Raw genomic sequence first — 17,931 nt, 5'->3', positions numbered from 1 at the left:
AGTATCCGACCCAGAGCAGAGGATAAACACAAAGAAGCAACTATAATAACCATAGCTACAAAAGGAGAATTTTGCACTTTTTTCCCCACTTTTGTTTCCATATTTCACTGTAGATCGCAAAATCAAGAAAAACTATTCAGCCTATTAGCAAAAATCAACATGGTTGTATTTCCCCCTATTTTATAAATATAATAAAATGTAACATTCAAATTATTTTTATATTCCTCTGAGAAGAAAAAAATAAAATTAGTAATAATATTTTTAAAAAGGTATATGCAAATAAAAGCTGAGCACTGATGATTAATTCAACCAAGCCATGTGGGAATTGAAAACCAAGTACAAATGGGAATTTAACCATGACATTAAACACAGTTCAAGGCAGAACAAGAGCAAGGGAAATATTCTTAAATATTAAAACAATATTGCAATAAACCCTAAATAAAGCAGGAAGAAGTTTTTAAAAAAAACTTTATGGCAAAGACAGAATGAGACACATAACCCAGAGAAGTAAATAAGTAAAGGACAGTGCCAACGCCACCAACTGCCCTCAGCACCCAGCTCATCCTCTTATCGAAACATCTACAAGCTCCTCACCAGAACCACCACAGGACTCACAGTTGTTTTCAAAATCAGACTAATAGATTTTTCAAGGAGTTGCCTCTCCCTCTCTCCCAGAACAGCTGTGCAGAACTCGTTCATAGTCACAAGATTAAAGCCACCTCAGCGTTTTCTTTCACTTGCGATGAATGCAATTTTTGGTTTTTTCTTTTTTATTTTCAAGTGGTAAGAGTTTTGTTCATCAAAATGGTATTTTATGTTTAGTCAATTATTCATCCTGGCTGTAACAAGTAGAGCAATATAGAGTTCAAAATATGCTCCAGATGGTAAAAACACAAATCAGAAATAAATCAATTTATAAAAAAAAAAAAAAGGAAGAGAGTTGTTTTTATTGCTGTAATTTTACTTTAAAATATTCATAACCTTGCTTCTGGTTCTAAATTAGTCCAGAATACTTTCAGCTAATATCCCTCTGAATTTGGAGAAATTTAGAGCTTACTGGTTTGTTTTTTTAAAATAATAATAAAAAAAAAAAAGTGTCAAGTCAGATGCCAAAATAATTCACATCAAAAATACACTTTTATGGAGCAAAAGGCCTCAAGAACAAATACTTCATCACACTCAAACTGTTCTCAGTGCACATTAGCAAAAGGAACACACTTTAGGACAAAACCCTAAATGAAACATGCCTGGAGAGGAGATGAAGCCAGATAAAATGAGGGAATAACTAAGGCAGACCAGACAGATTGAGAAAGGATAAAAGCAGAATGTGACCCTGCATTTTTAAACAGTGATAAGAAAAAGCTTGATCTTACTATTGTACTATTTTTGTACAGTTTTTTTGTTTGTTTGTTTGTTTTTCCCAATTAAATTACACTACCTTCAAGATCAAACACTATTTTGGCAGGTGTCTGGCTTCAACAGTTGTGAATAAATTTCAAATTTCTATGGCACTAATGCATAAATTCAAGTTCAGACTGGAACCAAGTGTCTGTCCATAGTTCTGAGAGCAACACCACATTTCCACGTGGTCCTCTACTCCACGAAACAACCTGCAATTCCAAGCTGATGCTGCTGTTTTCCATAACTCACATTCCCACAAAAATGAACTTTAAAGCAATTGAGAGCACTTTTCTGAGGACCACATTTATATATACAGGGTGTAACAAGAAAACCTCCGCATTAAAATTGTATAATCATTCTTTTCTTCTCACTTTAAGTAATGTGATCAAGGAACTACGGTGCAGAAAAATAAAAAAGGTGAATTTTTATTTTAGCTCTGTCAACAATGTTTACACTAAAGGCAAGCATATATTACAGGCAAAGAAATATTTGTTCCAGTACAAACCCATATGTATTTGGCCACTAAACCATCCACAAAGTTTGTGGAGTCATTATCCCACAGAAATTAAAAGATATAGATGTTCAAAACAAAAGCAAGACTTAAAAGGAAAAAAAAAAACATGAAACAATGAAGTTGCTAAATCCCAGAACAACTCAGGAAAAACCTAGCTAAATTCAACACTCGGCTCCACAGACAGTAACCAGCAGTAATTTCACCTACTGAATTTATTTGTGTGTATAGCTGCAGGATTTTGTCCAGTTTGTGCAGTAATATGCCTTGGAATGGAAAAAACACCCAAACAAACAAAAACCCAGAACCCCAAAACTAACACAGTAACCTCTAAAAAAAAATGTATAAAACTGACTGTTTGAGAAAAAATTTACTAAACTGGATGCAAATTATTCACACAAGTAAGGATATGCACAATCAGGCCCATACTAATTAAGCACACTAAACATATCGACACTCATTAAAGATCTATCTGCCAGAATTTATTTTATCTTGGCTTTCTCTTCAGTTCTTATGGGTTATTCAATCACTTGCCATCGCCCAGGAAAGGAAATATTGCACTATGAAGACAAGAGCTATAATTGGATATTTCTGTATTTCATTCCACATATATGACTGGATGAGAATGGATGGGAAAAACATGAACAGAGATAATAATAGCAAGTTGAAACATTTAGTAAGAAACCCACTGGGCACAGAATAACATCTCAATTCTTCCTCAGTACACAATGCTGTGTTTACTGCAAAATCAGCTAAGTTACTATAAGTGAGATTTTTAATGAAAACAATTATAAATTTAAAATAACTGTGTTTAAAGCATTTAACAGTCCCGAAGGTCAAGTGATTACAGCAGTTACAAGACCCAAGGGACATGTTCACACCAAAACAAAGTGAATAAATTACTTCAGCCAGTGTATGTAATCAGTAAGTGACCACAGAGGTTATTCAATGTATAAGCCCAGATGACTGCCATGCAAAACCCATAATGAAAATGTAACAGCCAAAGGGGAAAAAGCAGAAAAACTAGCAAAAGTTGCAGGAAAGGCTGAGAAGTAGGAGGAGTGGGAAAGAGAGCGTGGAAAGCACGTTCTGTGATTTGGCTGTGGAGGCAAGGAAGGACAATGAGTGTTAATGAAACGAAAAAAGGAGGTGCTGAACACTTCTCCCAGGTGAGAGACCCAAATTGTTGCACCTCACAAACTATAAAACTGCAGGGCTGACAGAGTTTTGCTCTCAGCCCTGTATAACTTTGGCATATGTAATGCCCAGTGAAGCACAAGCAAAGCAGGAGTTCAGAATTAATCATCTTTTAACTTTTCCCTTGGCTTTACTGCCAAAAAAAAAATATGGACAGTTATTGGTTTATATTTTATATTTATTAGTTATTCCATTATACAGTCCTAGTGGAGATGAACCCCTGGTTTTTTAACCACAGAGTAGGTAAGACAAACTGCAGAACGAAACCCAGCTTTGATCTCACTTCTCTCCCTCGTGGCATAAAATGATACGGGTGTGTTGTCTTCATTACAGCTCCACAACACAATTGCCAGTGCAGAAAACCGTGCCCATGAAAGATTAGGAAAACCCTTTTCTATAAGGACAACACTGTATTTGATGGCAGTTCTCAGTATGTGGCTTTGGAATGAAGTTCCTACCAAGTATGATGACAAAACACGCCTCCCACCATACAGCAGAAGAAAAAGAAACCCCACTTGTTCCTGCCTGCCACTGGAATATATTTATTCAACTATTGCATGTCACCACCTCACAGCATTGAAGGTATTAAATCTTTACAATACACAGAGTAAATAGTAAAACAGTAAATGGTAAAACACGATTACCCGTTCTGTAGGTAGGAGCCTGAAATAAAGTGGCAAAAGGATGTGCCTGACTTCACTGTTTTGATTCCAGGTGAGGAAGGGGCAGCACTGAAGCAAGTATTCACCAATAGGATAAGATGCCACAGGGGAATCAGTTTGCTGTTTCACCCTATGCCAGAAACCTAATGACTGGTGTTGTCACATAGATGAAAATGCAGGTGAGCCCTGTGCGTGTAAAACAAAGGGTTTTCTCTGTACCTGAAATATGAAAGCCTGAGCCCAAAGCCAGTAGGTCCTCCCACAGTCAAAGCTTCCAGTTTCAATGAACCTGACTGCCAAAGAATGCAAAATCTGCTTCCTCAGATAAATCCTATCCTGACTTCTACAACAGCTACACATATATGCTAAGAAAGTCCCATGGTAAATGATCGAGGCTGGAACACAACCCACCCAAAGGGTTGTAATTCTTCTGTTGCAAATGTAAAGCCCAGGACCTACGTGATAAAATAACATCACCACGAAACACCTGTCAAACACAAGGAATTGGACATTATCACAAAGAACACTCAAAAGCTGAGGATGATGATTCCTGCTCTGTCTCTTCCCTCATCCTGTGACATATCTACCTGCTTCTCCTACTGCTTCTAACTTCCCATTCCCAGAGAAAGGATAGTTTTGAGCCTATCAGATCTAGCACTGCTTTCTAGAAGCAAGAAAAATAAAACTAGGTAACAGGGATATGGCAGTATTAGGAAGCCCCAGCTCCACATGCACAGGAATAAAAAGAAGGAAAAACACTCTTTTAAAACTGGGCTGTGGAAATCAGAGGTCAGGTAAAAAGAACAGTATGGAGGAAATGCAAAGGAGGATGAAAAGACAGACAGTGGAGAAGTTCTTCTATTTCCTTTTGTAAATCCAAAAGTTCTTTACATATCTCTTGAAGGGTCAGCCAAGGAACTCTAATGGAATAAAATGATGCTATTAAAGGCCTGTGGAGATGCTGCCATCACCCAGCAGGCAAGGGAGTGCAGTGACGGAGGTAAAGCCTGATGACAAAGCTGCGCTTTGAAAGATTTTTTATATAATGCTGTAAATTCATTCCAACGTTTTCTTGAAGATCAGCTGCTTGAGTCACCTTCAACTCTTGAGTACTTCCAGTGCAAGAGGTGGCATGGCAGTACACAGCCTGCTACCGGTGGCATTTATGAACAGGAGCATCCTGCACAATTCCCCTCCTTCATTTTGGTTTTCTGCTGTTGCAGAATTTAATCTCCCTCAGCTCCGGCAATATCGAGGCACTGCTGCCAAACACAGCAGAATATGAAAGGTGTTCTATCAAAGGGAGGCCGACTGCCTGTGGCCCAACTTAAAATGCCAGCATTCTAACTCAAAGGGACAAGCATGTGAATGCCACTCCAAAAAAAAAAAAAAAATCTCCTCTCCCAAACAGTTTTATTGATTCTGTCATTCTGTATCCTGGGAAGAAGGACTTTCATCATTTCCAATTATGTTGTAGCTTCCAGCACTGCTTAAAAGTTATGGTAAACTCGAAACTGTTGCTCACAATGAGCAACAGTTTGGGCTGTGGATTTAACCCCCCCTCAGCATCATCTAATGGGACACTGTATGCATTCCTAAGAGGTGCCACCACCTCCATGGTACACTCACAGGGCTATGCAGTTCTTGTTGTAGAATGACAGAATCTTTTCCCCCCCCCCAAAATGATGCAGAAATACAGCAAAGCATCTAAATTTGTCTTAATTAACAGAATTAGACCAAGGCTAGAAACAGCACATCACATGAGGACAAGTGAAGTAAGGGGTGGGGGAGAAGGGAGGGGGTGGTGGTGGGGGGGGAGATTTTCAAGTGCTCTAATTCAATTAGGAGGCGGTGACTGACACTTGGACAGGGGAGGTTAATTGGGGTCACCAAAACGCAGTAATTCCTTACCTAACCAGTCATTAAACTTCTTAACCTCTGAGGGCAGTCCCAGTTCGGTGAAATCGCCCGTGTGGAGAAGGATGTCCCCATAAGGCATCTGGATGCCATCTGTTCTGGAGTGCGTGTCTGAGACGCAGACAAAGCGCGTGTGGCCCGCTGGTTTCGGAGTGTCGTACGGGATGGGGTCGACCCTAAAGCAGACACATAAAGATCTCGTAACAGTTACAAGGTTAAAACCCCTCACATCTATTATTTCAGATATCAACACAGACCTCTCTCTGCAAAAGGGTGCACACACACACACACACATCCATTTACACACGCCGTGCCAAAAGAAAGGACCACAGTGCTTCCTAAATACTTACCTGGGAAAGGAAGATTAAAATATACACAAAGCATGACCAGATTCTGATGCTACAGTTAGTTTAAACATTGGGGGAAAAAAAAATGGATTTAAGAGACCTTGAATTCAGATATACGTTTTCCATCTCATCTGCCTCATGCACGGATGGGTACACAGGTCATTAAATAACAGGTCTCACAGGTGGGCCAGGAACGGGCTCTCACTCGAGCTGAGCAGCTTAGCAGCTGATTTTGTTCAAGGGCACAGGCACTCCTACAGATTCCAGCACGGATATTTGTTTACACGCAATCAGGTACGTTCAGGAGTGCTCTGGTGAAACCTGGAAACTGCAGAACTGAGTTTAATGACAACTTCTCAGACCCACAGAAACTGCCCGAGCTCATCTTCCCAGAATCCATAAAGTCAGGAACTGATGTGCTAGAGCACTAAGCAACCACAGAAAAAACTTTTTTTTTCTATAGCCAATGATGTTAAAAATTTAATTCAATTGGTTATTTGCAAGCTACATTTGGTAATTTGATCTTATCAACTACATGTGATCACAGAAGTTTCATCCTGTTTTATTTAAGCAGAACAGAGAAAAAATAATAGGTAAGAGAAATGTTTTATGCATACTTGGTGGTTAGAAGTTCTAATTTGTAGCAGAATAACTTAAAGACAAAAGGCAACCCATTGCCTACTATAGAATAGCAATTATTTCTCTGCAGAGTTACCATAATTTGATTTGCTCAACACTTGAATAGCACAACATCTGGATTAGTGCCACAGAAAATGCCATCCCAATTCCACAAAGCCTTCAGCTCATTCCACTGATGTTGCCACTTTGATCACGGTCAGAGCTTAACTCCTAAATACCTCAAAATTTCCAGCTGAAGCTATGTCAGAATAACAGTCCACTTACATCTCAAGTCATCAGAGCAGTGAAACCAAGCTCTAAGTACTTTAAAGCATCCAAAACAATGCTGTTCTGAGACTTACTGGGACAAACTGGCACAACAGACATTAAAAAAAATCAGTGACTGAAAGTAAAAAGAAAAGTAAACGGGGTTTATTAGTTTTGCTCTCCACACCGAAAAGAAAAACAATTATCACACATCACTGTGACTCTGTTTGTCTTAAATCCCCACAGCTGTAATGAGATGCATGACCAGTAATAGAAAATAAAGCACAAACCCTAAGAAAAATACAGACTTTAGAAGAACTATTTTAGTTTACTGAACTGTAAAATAAATTAGTATTTAGTATTTACTATACAGTGAACTGTGTGAAAACTTCTACTTGTGTTTGTAACTTCAGCTCCCTACATAGGTGAGAAAAACCAAAAGTATGTATTCCAGTGTGCAATTCAGTTCCTGCCCTGGGAAGCTTTAGAGTGGTTCCAGAAATCAAACTCCATGTGGGTGTGTCCTGGTCTCCTTTGGAAAAATCTCCCCATAAATGCACTTACTAACAAGATTTTACCAAGTTAGAATTTAACTTGATAAATATTAGTGAGGGAAGGGGTATAGGGTAGATATTCTTTGTTACACTGCATTTTCCTAGGTACCATAGTTAGTATTTGTAAATAATTATATATTAATTATTTGGTAAATAATTAATTTCCAATCAAGTTGTATTTACCATAAAAATACCACGTCAGCTTGCTGTGGGCCACTGAATTAATTTCCAGAATTCAGGCTCTATGAGACCAAGTTTACTTTAAAAACAGATTCTACTGCTGGCTGGACTGGATGGGAAGAGGTATTTTGGTATAACCAGATAACTGGTTTTTTGGGTTTGGTATTGTACCTCCTATTCCACCCAAGGCACCAGGTACAATTATCTGAGCCTTGCAGCTGGTTACCAATGCAGAAACAATCAATGGATTTTTCTTCTCTGCAAGGGTCTGAAATTAATAAGGTTATTATTACAGAGAAAAAAATTCATTTACCCAAGGAAATTGCCCTGGCAAGGTGGGCAGAACTGCAATTATAGGACATAGAGCTCTTGTACTCGGTGCCTTCCTTCCAGTTACTGAACTTAAGCCCCAACTTTTTCAATCCTATGTCACACAGTAAACATGAGGGTCTCCAAATCAACACACAAATCTCCACACTTCCAAGTGTATTTATTCCAGACAACACACAAAAAAAATAAAAATAAACACCAGCTTTCGTCACCACCACAAAACCTCGTTCAGAGAAATCTCTGCCTGAGCCATGACCAGCAGTGCCTGCCCCTGGGGAGTCCAGTTTTGTTTGTACACAGCAGCTATGCTTTTGCTGTTCTCTGCAGTTTGCTTCCCAACAAGCCCTGCTTTGCTCCAGGCAATCCCTATGAAGAGTGTGACACCAAAATCTGGTTTGGGGTTTTTCTATCCGCGCAATGACTCACTTACAGAAAATTCTATAATCAAAATTCATTAAGTTCCTGACCCTTCTTTCTCTTCTTTACAAACACTGTAATGTTGCCAAGTAACCTTTTTTCCTACGTCTTAGCTTTCTTCTCTTATTCAGTAGCGCTTGCCTACTAAGTATTTGAGAGTGAGATACTGAAGGTTATTGTGTTCAGTACCGCCACAATTTATCTTACTCAAAATAGTCCTTCAATAGAAACTTAATAAAAGTGGTCTTATTGCCAGTCCTAAAGGCTTAAGCTTTCTTTTCATTCACAGCTACAGCATGGCAAACAGTAATACCGGAATCTTCTTTTCTGCTGCATCACGAGGGGATTGGCCTCTGAAGGCAAAGCACTGCCTGCTCAGCTTTTTGGTGACACCCTGCTCACCACCTGGGCTGTGAACCTCTGATCACCTCACAGACCAGCAGGTGGGAATTACAGACTGGCATTTCTAAAAGCCCCGTAATAGTCATGCATCTGACCCTCACTGCAGTCCAACAGCAGATAAAACAATTATTTCAGCCCTGTCCACCACCACTCAGAGTGTGAGTCACTCAGTCAGAGCACATACCTAAGAAACTCAACTTAATTCTTTACACCTCTGTTCCAAACACAATCTATGCAGCTGACTCTGACACTCTCCATCACCACCAACACTTTATTTTTTCAGTCTTCTTCTTGGTGTGACAGACTGAAACGCTTCACAGATTATTTGATGACTGTATTTGGAAAAGCACGCTCATGGAGACGTGTTCGTACATTAGGATTAATACAGTAATCAGAAAGTAGAAGAAAGCGACCTAAAATAGCCAACTATCAAAATTAATGAGGATTTTTTTTTTTTGCTCTAAGTTAGTAAATTACTTCGAGCATCCAACTTCCTTTACAGACAGCTATCTAATAGATATTTATCACTCCTAAGATATGTTACGCCTTAGAAAATCGGGCACTTGGCTGGTTTTGAAAAAGTTTATGTAAGACCCAGAAAGAAATCCCATCGGGCAGTTGAGCAATGACTGCTTTCTAAGACCGTGACAGTAATGTAAGATCTGTCACATTTAATGCATTTATGACAAGGGTTCAGGAATCAGAAGGGACAATGTAACCTTCATGCACTTCTACAAGAACCTTGTTTATCAGATAAACACTTGGCTTTACTAAACTGCCCTCACCACCACTCATTTAGAGCAAGAGCCCCTCAGGTACAAACCCCAAATCTGAGTTCCTCGCACGTTGCTGCAGCTGAACCAAATGACAGCATGAACCAGGCTCTGATGTGGCCTGCTCTACCCGGATACCACTCCCTCAGAGCCTTCCTCCAAGCCCACCGTCACCGTGGCACTTCCAGGACAGGCAGGTGAGTGCCACCCTGCCCTGCCAGCTGTGACACAGCAGCCCACGGCACTGCTCCCAGGGACTGCACAGATTTGGGGTTGTTCTGCACTCTCCTCATCCATCAAACAGCGCGTTCCATCGTGTCTTTGTGCTCTAAAAGCGGAGATGAAATAAGCAAGAGAACGCGCGACATGAATTCAGAGACTCGCAGGAGAGGAACACGTTGGGGCCTCTCACGTGCACAGAGGAGAAGGACTTGATTTAGGATGTCACGCTGTGGGACAGACATGTAGGCTGTGCCTTTCAGCTCAAGCTTACACCAGTCACTCATAACGATGTCGTATAAATCAGCAGCGTTGGAAAGCACCTCTGAGGCAGAGAGGGCAGCGCAGCTGCAGGCACAGCCACACTCTGCACCGGGACCCTGTCTCAAAAAAAACTGAGGAAGGAAGGACACAAGCAGAATTTTCCTGAAAGAAATACTAAGTCTGATTGCAAAGGATGATTCTGCAGGGGTGAGTTTAAATGCTGAAAATAAGGGTCTTGGGCTGGGTTAGCCGGTCCCTGGGAACGCCTGTGCTTGAGAGCCAAGCCCAGAGCCTGTTTGCTTCCCTGCTCTCTCGGGTTTTGAGATATGCAGACTCCAAATCCCCTCTCAGAGCGTAATTCCCAAGAAACCAATTCATCCATGAAGATGGAATCAAAACCTTAACCGTTAAGCCAGGAAAAATTTCCAGTACCTAGCGTTGAATAAATCACTCCGACGAACGCAGCACCTATGCTGGATAAAACATTTACAGATGCTGAAGATCCCTCCTCCAGCCCCGCCTCCTACAACTCACATCAGCATTGTTCCTGCTTACAGTCCACCACACTTCAGGCTGGCTCTGCTGGCGCTGCTTCAGGTGAACAAGGCATTTCCAAATGCATGAACAGCCCTGTGACAAACAGGCCCACGTCCCTCCTAGACTGTGTCACGTCGTATGCTGGGGCCTTTCATCTCGGTAATTACTCCACTGGGCATATCTCTGACTGAATTTGTGGGTTTGTTTTTTTATGACATCTAAATTAGCATTCATTACACATCCATTTATGCACAGACTTCAAGTCTCTGTGCCACATAAAGTCCGTGTGTGTTGCTGCACTTATTCAGCCTTGGGAGTCACTTGCAGACATGCTATCTAGGAACTGCTTCATATTTAAAACATGTCTGTATAACCAGCTTTTAAAAACCCACCTACTCATTCTTGCTGTGAGCAGTCATCACGGTATTTATTTACAGTCTAGCTCCCTCTTGGAAAATTTCATACTCTTCTTGCTACTCCTATTTTCAAAATCTGTAAGCCAAATACTTCTTCAAAGAGCCAGTTAGCTTCGTATATATTTATTCTAGGATTAAAATGCAAACATTTTCTGCAAAACCACTTTAAAAAAAGCTTGTTTCTAAGTGCTGTTAGTTCCCCCTCCTCAATTGAGGGAGTGAAAGACAATTGTTTTGAAACCCGAAAACAAAAGCAATATATTTTCTACATCTTCAGGGTTTTGTTTGGTTTTGTTGTTGTTGTTTTTGTTGGGTTTTTTGAGTGTGTTTTTGTTTTCTTTTGGGGTTTTGTTTGTTTGTTGCTGTGGGTTTTGTTTTTTGTTTCCTTTTTATTGTTTGGTCTTTTTTTTTCTTAATTCATACCTCTGTCTCTACACATGTTCCCTCTGGCATGGAAAGTTCATGAGAAAAATTATGGGAATGAATGGGAATTTCTGTGAAAACCTCTTGCTACAGTAGTTACAGTATTTGTTCCTGTATGCAAACCTCACAGCTTTGTAAACTGTGATATTTGTTACTGCTCTTAAAGCCAGTCCCAAATCCTGGAATAGGGTGATCATGTGAAACCTGTGGCTTAATTATTTTTGTCAAAATATGTCAGTAAGTCTCTCAGTTGAAGAAAAATGCCTGAGATGCACACGTATGCCCTGCAGCATCCAAAAAAATGGAATGAAAGCAAAAGATGTGTAATGTTCCTATTAAAAAAAAAAAAATCTCAGGACTATTAGGCCAACTTCACAACTTTAGAACCAGGTTTTAATGCCACAAACTAGAAGGACTGTACTGAAATCAAACTGTAATCGTGTCTACGTTTTGAAATAAAAATTTAATGTCTTAATTTAAAATTCTTCCAAACGTTAACATAAACGTACTGTCATTGAAGTGTCTTAAAATGTAGTGCCATTGAAGTTTAGTTGAGCAGACTGATAGAAACACGGGCACTTTACTGAAGACTCCATACGGCATCAGATTAAAAACTGCAACTCCAGCATCAAGTGTGGAGCAGAAACAGTGCCCCATTCTTCTTTAGAACTTCCTCAACATCATTTGAGCTGCTTCCCTGTCCACAAAGAGCGAGTTTCCCGTGCCCGTGTGCTCAGCACTGCTCCTCCCAGCCCCTCTGGACACACATCCCAAAATCTGGGAGGCAGCTCGGAAAACCCAAACATTTTCTTTATTCTTCTACTGAAGCACTCTTATTTGTTACAATCACCACCACAACAGCACCCACCTCAACACCCAACACCTCAGCTCCCCTGTGTCCCTCAGCTGCAGGGTAAATGCAGTCCTAAATAAGACCCTGCATGATGTCACACGAACCTTGTGCCCTCCAGTGAAAGGTGGACAGTCTGCAAATCCTTGGGCATAAACTCAGCACATCACACAGAAAAACCATACATATGCCCATACACAGAGCTGATTTTGTGACAAAACACATGCTGAAGACACAAAGCCAAACACTAATTTCCTCTCAGTAAACACAACGAATGCCAAAATACAGCACTGCTTTAGCTGGCCACGGGCAGCCACTAATTGTTTAAATCATACATATTAATGCTTTTGTTAAGCTTGACTCCATCTTCCAGTATGGCCAGACATCAAGACAACATCTGGTTTTGTCTCTGACTAAAAGCAAAGGGATGCAAATACCTTTCAACACTCTCACTGGCAGACTTTATTTGTATAAGCACTGGTATCTAAGAATAGACTACCCCAAATTTGCTGGAAAGCCACACCTCTTCTGGAAACCCCCATGCACATGTGTCACCCACCAAAGCCTTAGAGGGTTCTGGAAACTGTAAACCAGAGGTCTGATATTTATTTCAGAAACGGCATTAATTGTGTCTCGGTGCAATGTGGGAAAAAAATAAATAAATTACATTTACAAACCCACAGGAGGATTTCAATGCACTGCTCAGCAGCTAACTGCTAACGCTTCCAACAATTATAGCTGCAGGGAAATGATGGATCTTTTTATTACAGGTTCTGGAGCTGTTTTACTTCCAGTGAGATTTATGAGATTAAACAGAAAAGACCTGCATTATCCACCGCCATCATTTGGGCAAACTTAAGAAAACTCTCTCTTATAAGGAATTTATAATAATACATCTTCTCAGCCTGATTTAAACCTCAACTAATTTAGAGTCCAAACTCTGTTCATCCCAGATTCTGGTCAGCAATAAAACCAGAAAGAGCCAAAATCCAGATTTTCTATGGCATTCTTTGGGGGCAAATAGTCAGCTGGTCTGTTCTGAAGTACCTAACCTCCCCTCCTTCCATGTTAATGGGAATTCAGAAACTGAATTGCTTGAGCACTTTTGAAAATCCTATTAATCATCCCTTTGCAGACAAAATTTCTTTTTAGTCAACGAAATACCTTCTAAAATTTGGGTATCAGTGGCTTTCCAAAGGTGAGAGAAGCTCAACAGAACTGAAAAACGTATCAATACCAGTACCAGCATCACCCTGAGGCCCAGACAAGAGTTTCCTTTAAATAAAACAGTGAACTGCCATTTTTATGCTGGTATGGTTTCAATTTAAATTCATTAAGAAGCACTTTTCCCACATTCTTTTGTTGTTGTTGTTGGGGGACTGCTATAAATTATGTCATCCCCCCACCCTGACAGAACTCATTTGCTGATAAAACTACACCTACTAGGAGGGTAACTCAATAAAAACCTGTTTTCAGTGTACAGAGCTTGTTTCCCAACTATAAGCTCTACAAACACCAACTTGTTAAATATACTGAAAAAGTACAATCTGGCATCCCAAATTTAGATCTAGTTTTAATTTAAGGACAGTGAGGTTTGAAAAATACACATTTTGATATCTTGGGAAGAGTGAGGCTCAATTAATGTGTGGTATCCCTCTAATCATTTCAACTGCAGGAATCATAAAATAGGGTGGATTTATTTCTAGGATGGAAACCACAGAGAAGGCTTTAGCCCTTGCTTCAACAGTAAAACAGCTTTTCCCAAAATGTAATGGAAAAAAAATTCACCCCAAAACAAGCAGATCTCCAGGACACAATAAATTTAATTGTTTTTGTTCGATATGCCATCTTTCTCAGAAATGAGGACGATTCTGGTTAGAGGGACCAAAAGGTCACAAGATTCTGTCAAAAAAGAATTGTATAAGCATGTTTCGCTGTATGTGTATTCCATTTTTTTCACACCCATTTAAATTAAGAATCAAATCTGGAATGTCCTAAAATGTACAGAATTCATCAGCATAATTCATTACTTTTTCTCAGAGATTATAAATTCAGCAAGTAGAAAATAACTCTTAAGTAATAGCGAAACTGAGCAACTGGACCTTGAAGATTAAATTATGAGAACTGATTTTCCTCAGAATTTGCTATCAAATCTAAAATCTTGTCATGTTTCAGACACAAATATTCAGTGTTTAGATACCCACAGGATCAAGCCCCGGAGTGTTTGCAGAGAATCACTTGAGGTTGGTTCTGATTCTCTTACCCCAAAATATATTTGGTCTAAAAGCACAGGGACAACTTGAAATTTCAGCCCAAGAAACGCAAGTGCTCTTCTTTAAACCACAAGTTAAGCACACAGTGCAAGCAAGAAGCTCTGCCCTTTGTCTTCTCAGTCATTTTCCTTTCTGACCTGAAGGTATCACCCTCTCCAGGGATGAGATGCAATTCAATCTCCACGCAAGCAAAGTGTTGGCCTTCCCATAAACAGGCGGCTCATCATGACTCTCTCCCCTGCTCTGCCTTATGATTTGACTTCCACAGGGGTGATAGAACTGAGACAAAAAAAAAAAAACAACCCCAAACCTGTTCAAAGGAAAGGCAATTCATGCTGGGCAAACACTCCCAGTTCCCATTTTTGAGTTACTTAAAGGCATAGAGTGCCATCAGCATGCCTGTGAAATCGTCACTGATGTCAGCAGGAGATCGGTGAAAAAAACCAGACCGGGACATGTTAACTCAGAAAGAAATTTCCTGGTATTCGTGCAGCATGATATACTATTTTTGAGACAGTAAATTGGCAGACATCACATGTTATCTGCAAAATGAATTTGTCTATCTGAACCAGTACGAAAATCTGTCGCTGTTAGGAGGAATGTTCTCTCCTGCGTCTGAGCTCTGACAAACTTCTTGAAGGTATTAGTCACAAAACCCTTCCCATCAAAATCCGAGCATCTAACACTTGTTTTCCTACTGAATGGAACTCTTCATAATAGCCATGCTGTCTTAAAAGGCCTTCTGCCACTAAGTCTCATGGATATGAACTATTTCAGCCCTTGTCAAAGGTTTCTTTTCATTTGTCTACCTCCTAAGGTTTAAGAAGTTTTCTGCAGGGAAGAGGATAATATACAGACAGCAATTTGGTTCTCCTTCTAAAGTTAAGTCCTAGTTTTTAATAGGAATAGAGAAGAGATTATTAAACTAGCTTCCACCAACACAAAAATACAGGTTACCTGTACTCAGCATCCAGGTTACCAAAATGCTCAGTTCTACGTTAAAATGGTTAATTGGAATTAGGTAAACTCTCATGTTATATAGTCACACAGCTGGTTTAACATCTGTGTACCCCTAGAAATTCCATTGCCCCAAATTTTGACACCAGTTATCTTAAGCTCAACTTGAACTCTAGATCTAGACTGGTGAGAGTTCGGAATCCGTCTCAGGGTATATAAAAAACCATACAGTTACTTCATATAATTTTCTTTGTTGTAAGGGGAGGAAACAAACAAAACAACCAAAAAGCAAACAAACAAAACAAAACCAGCAAAAAAAAACCCCAGCAACCAAGAACCAATTTCTGATCTTAGATATGCTTCAACCTTTCACGGAAACTTTGCCAGAGACACAGAAACATGAAAGACAACTTTGGGCATAAAACTCTCCTGGAGACAATTTAGCACTTTCATCTTTCTCTCCTTTATCTTTCCAGTGCAATTGTCTTCATTGCAGCTAACAGGGTCTCCCTGACACACACACACACACACAACTAACACAAAATCCAGCCACAGAATTGAACTGGATTCAATCAGCAAACTGCTACAATTCCGTGGTGACTGGGTTGGAGAGGGCTGTAGTGCCGCAGATACTGAAAGCAGGTTCTGTGTTTGTAAAACACTCTGCCAAATACAGTCCCAGCTAAAGAGATTCTACCAGATAGCTCTCTCCCTCTTTCCTCTCTCTCTCTCCAGTATTAAATAACTTATGACAAGGAAACCACAGGTCAAATAGTACACATTCCACAGTATTTCAAGATACAAACATTCGTTCGAGTGAGAAGAGGGTTGGTAGATAAAGCTATAGCAGGTGGGGGAGAAAAAAAAAAAAATCTCATGTCTGCACTAGCAGAAAGCTGCACAAAGGTAACTCCAGCTGGAGATACTCCCTAGAAATGCACAATTCATTCTGCCTTACTTTCTTCCCCTTTTCATTTTCTTTTTCAAATCTCACTCATTATTTGGCGTCCTTGTTCACTTTCTCCTAAACCACAAGTATTGTGTGACAGAGGCTGCTGAACTCGGGACCAATGTCTTCACACAGAAAATAAAAAACATCCTCTGGATAGAAACCAGCTCTGAGTTTTTTTGTTGCACCGTCACTTTAACTTGCCTGTGGCATTTGTTTGACACACATCACGTTTAGGCAGCGTTATGAGAAGCAGTGCTGCATATACAATCAGGAGGTTTTTATCAATAATGTAGTTAATAGGCAGAGGGTTTGTGGGCAGCCACAGTGTTACAGGTTATCTGAGAACATTTCTGTTGTGCTTATACTTCTATCATAAAAATTAATGACTTAAAAGTCCTCAGTGGGAGTATCTAGGACATTCATATTTATCAGAACTGTTACTGGCTTCTGCAGTTAGCAATTATTCTTACTGCATTAAACCGATTATTTCCGAAGATGTATCCCCAAAAATCAAATAAATCCAAAAATGAATTATAGTCAAGATAGAAATTTACCTCAGGGATACTTTCAGAAAACTCAATTTAAAAACACATTTACTTTTGCCTCTGTGCCAGTAACAAAGGCAGGGGGAAAAGAGGGAAGAACAACAGAGTCATTTTGCTTTCGATGTTATCTACAAGTCAATTCCAAAGCCAAATGAGCTGAAACCCCTCAACATGCAGCTTCTATACCTGAAGAGTAGTAAGGTATTATCACATGCAACTCAGAGGTTGCTGCTAATTGTGCAAACCCACTTAATAATATGCAGCAGAGCACAAGACTTTGAAAACTCGCTGCTTCCGAATCCATACGTTGTGCACCATCAACACTTCGGTTCACGTGACAGATGCAGAAGCGCACTGCAGAAAGCAATTTCTACGTCAAACACAAAAAAGCCAGAGCTTGTGGTTGGAAATTTAGAGAAAGAACATCACAATGAAAAGCCCCAGGAAGGAGGAAAACAAGCTTGCACCACATAACATTTTACGACACCGAACGAGACGCGGGCAATGCAATTTCACTTCCGTGATTCATTTTATAAGCAATGCAAATGCAATCTCGCTGATTACGCTCCAAAACAAAAAAACAAAAAAAAAAAAGGGAATTTCATTACCTCAGCCAGTGCAATTAGACATGCAAAAATCAAAACGTGCTATCTGCAGCAGAGCAAATAGAAACCTTCATTTCACATTTAAATGGGGAATAACCAAGGTGGGTGGAACTCGTTCTGTTGTGGTGGGTGCTGGTAAGGCATAAACCGAATCCTGCAGCATTTAAGCTCACACAGTCAGTGGTACATAAAGGCCTCATGCACAGAGCTTAATTCCACCAAACTTGTCATAAATGACCTAGAAGACACCTCAGATCCCCTATGCCAGGAGGTAAAAAAACCCCAAACAACAACAAAGCAAAACTAAACTAACA

At 40.0% G+C, this 17,931-nt stretch overlaps 1 protein-coding gene across 1 annotated transcript in view; it reads right to left on the bottom strand.

Annotated features, from left to right (window-relative positions):
* MPPED2 (metallophosphoesterase domain containing 2) overlaps positions 1 to 17,931 on the bottom strand; it is a 99,387-nt gene that overhangs the window by 58,028 nt on the left and 23,428 nt on the right. The window contains exon 3 of the mRNA XM_050335237.1: positions 5,683 to 5,864. Coding sequence (XP_050191194.1) covers positions 5,683 to 5,864 — 182 coding nt within the window. The remainder of the gene's footprint in view (positions 1 to 5,682; positions 5,865 to 17,931) is intronic.

Source organism: Myiozetetes cayanensis, unplaced genomic scaffold (assembly GCF_022539395.1).
Source record: "Myiozetetes cayanensis isolate MyiCay16 unplaced genomic scaffold, myiCay2020 scf6-25, whole genome shotgun sequence".
Taxonomy (NCBI): Eukaryota; Metazoa; Chordata; class Aves; order Passeriformes; family Tyrannidae; genus Myiozetetes; species Myiozetetes cayanensis.
Note: the sequence above shows the minus strand (reverse complement) of the source record. Positions and strands in the feature narration are given on the sequence as shown.